Source organism: Gobius niger (genome assembly GCF_951799975.1).
Source record: "Gobius niger genome assembly, chromosome: 10".
NCBI classification, from domain to species: Eukaryota; Metazoa; Chordata; class Actinopteri; order Gobiiformes; family Gobiidae; genus Gobius; species Gobius niger.
The window spans coordinates 26,318,712-26,328,767 of record NC_136861.1 but is presented as its reverse complement, the minus strand read 5'-3'; the positions used below and the strand labels follow the sequence as shown (position 1 = coordinate 26,328,767).

Sequence of the window (10,056 nt, the reverse complement as noted above, 5' to 3'; positions counted from 1 at the left end):
GTTATATTTTCTTGATCCATTATATACTGTATAGTACTATATTAACCCCTGAACTGGATCCTTTCATTGGCTCTGATGGAATCTTTAGAAACCAAAGTCAGGCCTGTCCAACACCTCATTATCAAACTGCAAGTTTAATAATGTGATGTCACATGAAAGATGTCCCTATCCCTTACATGGGCGGGCATTATATGATTTATAGGTTCAAACTACGGCACTATTGTGGAGTACAGCACATTGAAAGCTCAGGGAGTGGGCGAGGACGCCCCCTCTGTCAAAGTCTTGAAGTGCACAGACAGCGCCTCCTCCTCAGGGTGGTGGGGTCGCCTGTAGTCTTCATTGGTGATAATAAAAATCATCAGAACCCCGAAGCACACCAGCACGGCCCCCAGGCAGTTAGCAAGCACCCCCTCTGCAGTGAACTGAGAGTATGTCGACCTGGGAGGACAAGAATGAAGAAAAGATATACGGGTTACCTGGGGTTACATTGGTTGAACTGATTATTTACACTGTTACTAGTATTCCACATATAGGTATATTAGGTATATTTTGATATATTAGTATTGTAATTTAATTTAATGAAATGCTAATAATCTAATGTTGTAGATGCAATCCCGATCACAAAATGTGTGTTGCAGACAGGTAGCTCATGCCCAGAGAATTACAATAGTCAAAACAATATCATAAGTAGAAGCCACTGTGTGCGATGGAAAGTAAAGGCACCATGCTAAACACCCTAACAGCCTCTGGGTCACTAAAGGTCAAATATGCTCTAATATGAACTTATTGTTTTTTTTCACATAAACAGTGCACCTTTACCTTAGTGATTCAATTGTGATGTTTATATGTCCTGTCAGAGTTCATTTGCTATCTAGCTTTGTGACTTTGCTACATTGCCATTGCAACGTAACACTGTGGTAAACATTTTGGCACATACATGATACTAAAGAGCAGTTTCTCTGTAATTCCAAGCAAGCAGCTCCCGATGGCCATCACCAGCAACACTATTCCACAGAAGACGTGCAGCGGGAGGTACATGGCCCGTAACCATGCCGACGCAACGGGAAACAGGAAAAACATCAGTCCGAGCACCCACTAGGGCCATAAACAGGACAAGACAACATCGTAAGATTAGATAAATATGAAACTTGGCCGGTTAACTCCATTGTGCAATACCAGCGAGCCACTCACCTGTATGCAAAACAGCACGACGGTCGCAATGCCGCACCAGCTGTGGAGAGAGTACATGTCTGGGATCTTGGAAGCTCTGTGGAAGTCAAACACAGCGACTATTCCTGCAGCGAGAAAATGAGCAAACATAAATAATTAGATCCATTCAAAGTAGACATATTTTCGGCTATGTTTCACTAGTCTTACCAACAATGGTAAATATGAGAGCAAACAGGTGGATAACCCCGTGCAGCAGCTTAACGTTTCTCTTGGGCTCATTGCGGAATACTCTATACACCAAGATAGCTAAAAGACAAAAGGCAAAAAAAATGGTCATACATAAATTTTATACTCTGCACTTTTTAGAGGTTACCACAGCAAACCATCTGCCCCTGAACTCAGGATAATAAGTTAGAGTTCACTGCAGTACAACATATGTTATCCATCTAAATAAGTAATATTTACAAAAGCAATGAAACCCTTCACATAAGTCTCTTGGTAGAACTTAGCAAGGTCTCATTATACTAGGAGTATTGTATTCTGAAGACTGTTTATACTACATCCTCCCAGACGTGTTTACTTTGCCTAGCTTGTCAATAGGCTGACAGTAAAACTGGTTTATGCAAAAACCAGACAACAAAGACTATGGAAGCTCTTCTCTCATGGCGACCCCATTAAGCTTTTTAAATAGATCTGAATTAAACTTCAAACAGCTGATTTGTGTGGTAGAAGTGATCGATGTGTTTGTACGTATGAGTCCATGGCCCGGGGTAGATGATTAGCTTGTGGCTGGCTCCCTAGGGTGCTTCCTGCCTCTGTCTGCCTCAAACCACCAGATGACCTTTAGCTTTTATTGCCGTAATTCAGAGTAATCCTGTAAAAGACAGCTGCAGCAGGGCAAACAGTTGAGATAATTGCGTTACTTGCAATTGTACAAGCGCCACGGGTTACAGGTGTGAAGGCAAAGACATACAATAGTTGACTGACTGGACGGTAGCATTATGCAAAGCTTTGTTTGTAAAACTCAGTTGACTTGGCTTGAGCAAATTTTACAAAGAAAGAAGTATTCGCTTTTTGGATAATTTTCTATTTTAGTATAGAGCTTTTCTGTAACTGCTGTGATGCTGTTCTAGTTGAAAGCCAAAGGTCAACATTTTACAGCGACTTATAGGAGCTATAAAGAAGCTGTAAGCTAAAAGTAAACCATTTAGTACATGAGCTAAATACTTCAAACAAACACTTAAATATTCCACACCACTGTGTGCTTCACTTGTTCTGTCAGCCTGTGAGACGTGCTGGGTGGACAGGGTAGCATTAGGGTCATCTGGCCAGCGTTAGCTTAATGCAACAAGTCACTGGCTCGCGGCGAGGACACTGAGTCTTGTCAGTCACATCCACCATTTAATCTGGTGCCTGGAATCATCTGTCTCTGTGCTCTGCTTTGCTGCTGGTAACTTCCACAATATTGGTTTAGCACAATGGGTGCTTTTGAAGAGCAACTGACCAAAAAGAGGGATAGTATTATGTCATACGCCACAGAGGACTGGTGCACACACACAGTAGGCTCTGCAATAAAAACTATTATTGATTAAAAATTCATTGTCTTTTGGTTGCAGTATGACGTACTTTAACACTTTAACTCTACTTGTTTTCCGTAAAGCACTTTGAATTACTTTGTGTACAGATTGTGTTAGATCTTCTACCTTTACTGTCTTTGCCTTACACTCTTGCTCTACACACACAAAGCAAAAAGAACAGGAAAAAGATAATGAGCCCATGTGTAAAATTAAACCTGAAATGTTACTAATTGTAGAAGAACGTTTTGACAGCATTTCACATCACTAAAACACAACTGAACTTCACTTTGCTTGCACATGACTGTACTTTAAATGTGGACGGATTAACACTAGTTACTTTATTTAATCATCCCTCAACTCCACTTCCTGCTCTACCTGTCCCCTTGACGCAGTTAAACCCATTTCAAACAGCGGCGTCAACTTACCATCGCCCTGAAGGAACACCAGTCCCAGGACCATGCAGAGGGGGTGAAGGTTGAACTCCTTCGCTGAGCCGTCCCACGCAAAGCCACCCCTGTAGCGCCCCATCCACACCCCGGTCAGGACCACCGATGTCAGACCTAGAACTTGGGTCAGCCCGACCACCCAAGGCAGCGTGGTGCGACGGGGGTACGGGCCGCACTCATCCATGACCTGTAACACAGGGAAAAGAGGTGGCCTATCAGGCAGGACAGTGATCGTGCTGCTGCTGCTGGAGAGGAAAGGACTGGCAGAGGCTGACTTTACACAGAAAATAAATGCTAAACAAATACATGTTTTTTTTATGAGTTTTTCACCCACAGAACATTTTTTACCACTCTGTTACTGTTGAAATGTGCTAAGTGTCTTGCCCCGGGACACAACAGTAAGCACTCAGGCAGCAGGCTGTTCAAACAAATGATGTTTAATCTGTGTCATATTTTTATGGAAATGTTACAGCCCATGTGCCCCAAGTAAAACGTTCTTTTTTGTTGTTGTTGCAAGAATCAAATAGACTGGGATGGTAAAGAATAACGCGACTGAAATAAAAGCAACCTATATAAATTGCAATAAGGCTGCAGTTTACGCCTTGGCTTTAATACAAAATATAGCCAACAGAAATGGGCTTTCGGGTTATACAGTATTTATACAATTAGGGAGGAAGCAATAAAAACATGCGCAGACCATAACATCATCGCACTATAAACACCACAAAAAGTAGCCTATTTAATTCCAATGTGTCTGTCCAGTGACACCAACAAATGGGCTCCAGGAAGTGTGCAAGTAGGTGGCCGGAGGCTATTTGAGGACGCGAACAGAAACGATGCATAACACAAATGCAAACGTCTGTCCATGCCATTTTCAACTGCTTCCTCTTCTTCTTCTTCGTCTTCTTCTTCTTTTTTTTTTTTAATTGTCCGTGACGCATCTTAGCCTCAATTAGCAATTCGCAACTAATCCCCAATGCGCATTCATATTTCCCATGGAGACTTACGCCTGTTGCGGCGCGTTTTGGCACGTCTAAACGTGTCTTTGTTGATTACAAACTATGATCGGCTGTTTACGTCCTTACAACATATTAAGTTATATTAAAATGATACAAATGATGACTTACCACAGCGCTGAAAACGTACAGAGAAAGAAGTTAGATCCGCTTCAGTGTGTGATAAGTGCGTGTTTTGGGATAACCTCCTCCTAAAGTAACCCAACCCACGTGACAAGCAAACAAGATTAATAACAAAGCAAAACAACGACACAACACACCTTTTTACACCGGTTTTGCGCTATTTTTTTTTAAGAGCGTTGCCTTACCTTGGACCTTTTTTGTTTTTGGCAGCGATTCTGGAGTAAGGAGGGAAACAACTGTCAATGCGCAATTTACGCGCAGAGCATTAGGGATCGACTTGGAACGTCACCAAAACGTCAGTAGAAGAGGGGGTCTGTCTGGGTGGGGTCGGGAGGATCGATGACTAAACGTCTCGTGTGGCAAGGTGGGGTAACCATGACAACCACTGGAGCGAGCGAGATGGTGGATGGAGGAGAGGAGGGAGGGATGAGGAGAGACAGTCAAAAGTCTATTAGTGAGTGAGGGTGAATGCTAACCGCTTATTAAAGAGGACAAGGGGTGATTAGGAAGATGGAGGAGGAATATACGCATGGGATTAGGCCAGTTTAAGAAATGTTGGGCCACTTACTTAGGCTAAATAATCAACAACTTTTGCTTCATGGGTTTTGCACTATGCCCAAATGATAGCTTTGCATGTTTGATTGGCGTGCACATTCCCCAACTACCCATGGTTAGTTGTTTGGTTCATGAATGAAAGCAAAACATATAAATACATTTGTCAAATTCTCATTAGGGGCAACTATAGCTCTGCCATTGTGTGAACCCACCTCCACGCTGTAATAATTGCCGAGATAATCGAAGCCATGTTTCTTCTATGATGCTGTATTTTTGTGAGATGCGGGAGCTCCTTAATTGACCACTAGAGGGTGCTGTAATCTGGGCTAAATCTAGGCCTGCTCAGTCTCTCCTCCGCAGTCCGCACTGTAGATAAAAATAAGATATACTGTCGCAAAGTTTTTACCTTTAAACCCGCGTCAGCGTTTCTTCCAACAGTGTACAGCTCGGTGTGCGTCAGTAAATTGCCGTAAGGAAGGACGGGGTTGAGGTGTTACAAATGTAATGGGCAGCATCTAGTGGCATTGATAAATTGTTCAGGGCCCTTGCGTTCCCAATTTAACTCGGAGCGACTGGCGGAGAGAAACCGTGGCTGTCTTCATGTGTGTCCGACTTGTTCGTTTTTTTTGTTTTTGTGTGTGTGTGTGGCCCGGTGTGTGAGAGAGAGCTCTTTTTCGGGGCCTGACATTAGTGATTTGTGCGTGACTCAGAGGCTGACGCACGGCTGGTCAGACCTTTTCTGTGTGTGTGAAGCGTTTGTGCTGCCATAGCCTACAATGTTATTTATAGTTCATCTTTGCTGGAATTCTTTCATTCGCACAAGCTCGCAGCTTTGCAGTAAATACTGTAGGTACTGGTAGCCTATCAAAAATAATGTTAAGTAGCCTACATCTCGGTAGCTACAAGTGAAAGTAATTGGGTTTATTATTTCTACTGAAAAAAGGGTAGGTCCTACACTCTCGCTCTTCTTTCTCTCTTCTTCTCATTTCTGTCTTTTACATTGGACACAATTTCATTTCTGCTCGCATGAACCACCGCAGTACACCTGTAAAACAAATGTGTAGAAAAGATTCTGCAGCTCAGCCCAATTGCATGATCGGACAAACCATTTCCCAATTCCATGTTGGAAAATGCTGCTACCTATGGGTTAATAAAGTCCTTTGTTGCTTTTCCAGCTGATGTCGTAAGTGGCAGTCCTCTCCTCTCCTCTGTGGGTGCATCCGAATCGAGCAAATTGGTAAGAGAACGAAGCAAACCGGAAGTACGTCAGCGTCCGCCATGATAAGAAGCGTCCGAATAGGGCTGTCAGTTCGGAAGGAGGTAGGGAAAGGCGCCTGTGTGCTTCCTATCATATCTCCTTTGGTATAGGGACGTCTGGAGGTTCCTCACCAGCGATCAAGAGCTATGTGCCATCCCATAAGCCACCGCGCTGTTGACACCTCCCAACCCTCAGTGATTCCAAACTTTGTAAAAGTGACAAAATAAATGTTAGAGTCAGCACAGTCACATCTCACTGTTGAAACCTTATTTGCCAGTGCATAACCTTTTGAGTGACAGTGCAGGATTTTGGAGGCAGTTTTGGTGAATAGGTCTGGGCTCATTCTACACATTAGGACATGGCTGGAACATGTAGGAGGATGAAAATACTTTTTTTTAAGTTTTAACATTTTTAAACTCTGTATAGTCTCTTTAGATGAAATCACAGATTATGGTTATGTGTATGTTTGAGTAATTAAAGTCAGTAGCCAGCAGATTGTTTTTTTGAAATCCAATACTAAATGGGTCATGTAGTTTTATGAAACAGCTGTGGGTGATGTCACTTCCCCTGTTGTTTCTGTCGTTTGGTGAGGACGGTCGGTTTGTGCGAACGCAGCTGAAGCTCTAGTTCCTAACGGCATAGGGATCTAATGGTTGACCTTAGGTGTGTTTGAGGTGACAGTTTTGACAGCCGACTGCAGAAATATTTTATCCCACAAGCTTGAACAAACAAACAAATGGGGAAAAAAAACCATCCGACCGCTCCACATGCAGAGAACAGCGAGACTCTGCGTGATCTGAGGCCACTCTCGCTGTTCTCTGCATGTGGAGCGGTCGGATGGTCTTCAGACTTTTTTTCTCCACCCCTGTTGCGCCGGCTACTCTCGCCGATCATCCATGCGAGGCGCAACTGCATCTCGAACACACCGCTTATCACGTGACAAGGGGATAGGAGCTAGGATCAGGACATTATTGGAGGAATTCGGAAGCAGCCTTCGTTTTCCTGCCTCTCTTGCGGGTTCTGAGGCGTGGCTACTCGGGGCTGCAGAGCAACACACCTATCAGCAATCTCCAATAAACCTGCACTACAAGAAGACCAGTTTCCTCACCATTCCTCGCCAGTTCGTTTATAGTGCTATGTCAGTACTCCTTTTGGCTCTTTCACGTACCCTTTCTTTCTCCTGTTCTTTTTTGCTAAGCCTATGATTTTGGTCTCCAGCTCCTGCCCGCCCATCTGCCTGCCAACCTACCTATAGCGACTCACCTGTCTGCTACTCACTTTCATCCTTCATCTGGTCCATACATCAATACCTACCTGTCATATAAACACTTGTAACCACTTACCTGCTGTGCTCTGTTTTTGGGTCCAATAGAATACCGTGACAGTTGATCGGAATTAGAATTCCTTCTGGTTGGATACTGCAGTCAAGCATGTTAAAGTCTCCAATGTGGCGCGGACTCTGAAGCTCTTTTGTCAAATCAGTGCTCAAATATTTTAATGAGCGCTTCAGTTGCGGTCCAGTCTGTGCTTCATTGCATGTATTCATGCTCTGACCTGCACCGACGCAATACATGTGTCCATATGACCTCTGGTTATTAACGTTTAATCACTGCTGTCACACATGAGGAGACAGCAGCCCAGTCATTACAGCCATTATTATCATCCCTGACAGGTATAGACCATGCTCTGATTATTTTCTGATTGAGAGAATAGAGGCCTTTTTTGTTTATAAACATGGACACATTTACATCCGGACAGTTGAGGTGCAATGTGGATAAACAGTCAATTTTCCATGTAATTGTGGGAATGAGATGGTGAGAGACACAGTGGGCAATAGCCCAGTTGAGAGAATTTGACACAATCCAGAAGGTTGGTGGTTCAATTCTGAAGATGGCTCTGATGATTTTAAGATGATCAAAGCTAATTCCGGGTAATCTATCAGTAATTAATTGCAGGCTAACTAATGTGCACATTTTTGCCATTCTAATACTGAATCTATGGTTAATGTGAGAGTGTAACGTTTTTTTCCCCCCGGCGGGATTTTACCCTCACTTCATATTTATTCTTAGCCCCTAACACTGATGAAGCAATCTTTGTGGCCCTTTCAAAAAATACCCATGAGGCACCTGTGGAGCCATGTGATAGAGGATGCATTACCATGGCAACAGCATCTAAATTTGCTGTGTAACATCTTTACTTTTCATTTGATTTGTTTTTTGTCTTTCTAGAATCTTCCGTCACCCCCACGTTGTTGTTTTGCAGGCCACATGTCTTCCTCATGTTCTCGGAAGCACCATGTCAGCGCCACACGTTGCCTGACTCTCATGTGCTGGCTCTCTCTCCATCTCCTCCACCTCCCACTCATCTCCCTGTTTTTTTGCGATCACATTGTGTTGGGGGGGGAGATATTTTTAGGCGCAAAATGTGAGTCCTCCTCTGCTCTCTCCTCACATTGGGAACAAATGTGCCTGCTAATAATGACAGATCCATTTCAGTTCATCAGTATGGTGTAAGATGTCCCTTTTAGTCAAAGTGTGGCTACAATTTTGTTCAACTGTTTCTTCTCTCTCTCTCAAAAAGCTACAACGTTTGTTACCTCCTTGGTCATACAGTTATTCAGCCAGGCTTAAACTTGGTCCCGGAATCTTAAAAAAAGCTGCCGAAGACACAAAATACAATTGCTCCCTAGATTTGCACTTTTTAATGTATCTCTTGGTAAAAATCTGATATTGCACATACTAATGTCAAATTAAATAATAACAATGTAGTCTTGCCACTCATTCAGCTCTGTTGCTGATGGAATGCTATCTGCATATTCTTTATGCATATCTCGGTATTATGATATCTCGGGATCTTGTCACAAGCAAGGGACAGGTTGTTGTCAGTAATGTGCTTGACGTATTGCACTGTTGTTGTAAAGAGGGAGCTGAGTCAGGGGACAAATCTCTTGATTTACCAGTCAATCTACGATCCTACCCTCACCAAGGTCATGAGCTTTGGATGGCCATGAGCTAAGATTGCAGATAAAAGCAGCAGAAAGGAGTTTCCTTCTCCGGGTGGCTGGGCACACCCTAAGAGATAGGATGAGGAGCTGAGTTAACCGGGAGGAGCTCGGAGCAGAGCCGCTGTTCCTTCACGTCCAAAGGAGCCAGTGGCTCGGACATCTGTTTCGGATGCCTCCTGGTCGCCTTCCAGGCATGTCCTATTGGGAGGAGGCCCCTGGGAAGTCCCAGGACATGCTGGGGGGACCATGCCAATCAGTTACAGTGATTAGTACTTTGTCTAATGTCTCGCTTGTGGCAAAAATGTTTGCAATGTTTTGCCTCTCACCCAAGAAACTTTGTCAGTGACAGTTGGCGAATATTCTGTATACCCATCCAGTAGGAGTGGTTTAACTTATAGCACCTGTGCAATTGGTCGTAAGCACATACTCAAAGTGCTTTTTCCTTGAGTAATAATATTTTGAAATACTTCCACCGTGACTAAATCTGTAACTAACTAAAGCTTCTTAATGTTACGATAACATTTTAAGTTTAAGTTTGATCCATCCATCCATCCATCCATCCATCCATCCATCCATCCATCCATCCATCTTTTTCACGATTCTTATCCAGGGCGGACTTAACCTACCCCCTGGGCTGGAGCCCAGGCAAGCCCAGTGGTTCTTATCGGGCCTGTTGGTCTCTCATCAGGGGCTTCTGAAACGCTCTTTGTCTGACCCGTCAACTAGGACCTGTTTGAGACCCTACCAGGGGCACGAAGCCCTCGACAACAGAGCTTTCAGGATCATTCGGGTGCTCAAACCCCTCCACCACGTTAAGGTGGCGGTTCGAGGAGGGGGGTTTAAGTTCAACTAAAAACTCATTTGAACTTTGGAACTGTTTCCCATGCCCTGTGTTGTTCCTCAGGGG

General features: G+C 43.7%; 1 protein-coding gene across 1 annotated transcript; it reads right to left on the bottom strand.

The window, feature by feature from the left end:
* Positions 1–160: 160 nt before the first annotated feature.
* cyb561 (cytochrome b561) lies at positions 161–4,490 on the bottom strand. The gene is made up of 6 exons (XM_079563806.1): positions 4,321–4,490; positions 3,173–3,380; positions 1,378–1,476; positions 1,192–1,295; positions 938–1,095; positions 161–438 (listed from the first exon to the last, which is right to left on the bottom strand). Exons 2-6 carry the CDS (start codon positions 3,375–3,377, stop codon positions 246–248), a joined length of 759 nt encoding a protein of 252 aa, XP_079419932.1. The 5' UTR covers positions 3,378–3,380; positions 4,321–4,490; the 3' UTR covers positions 161–245.
* Positions 4,491–10,056: the final 5,566 nt, after the last annotated feature.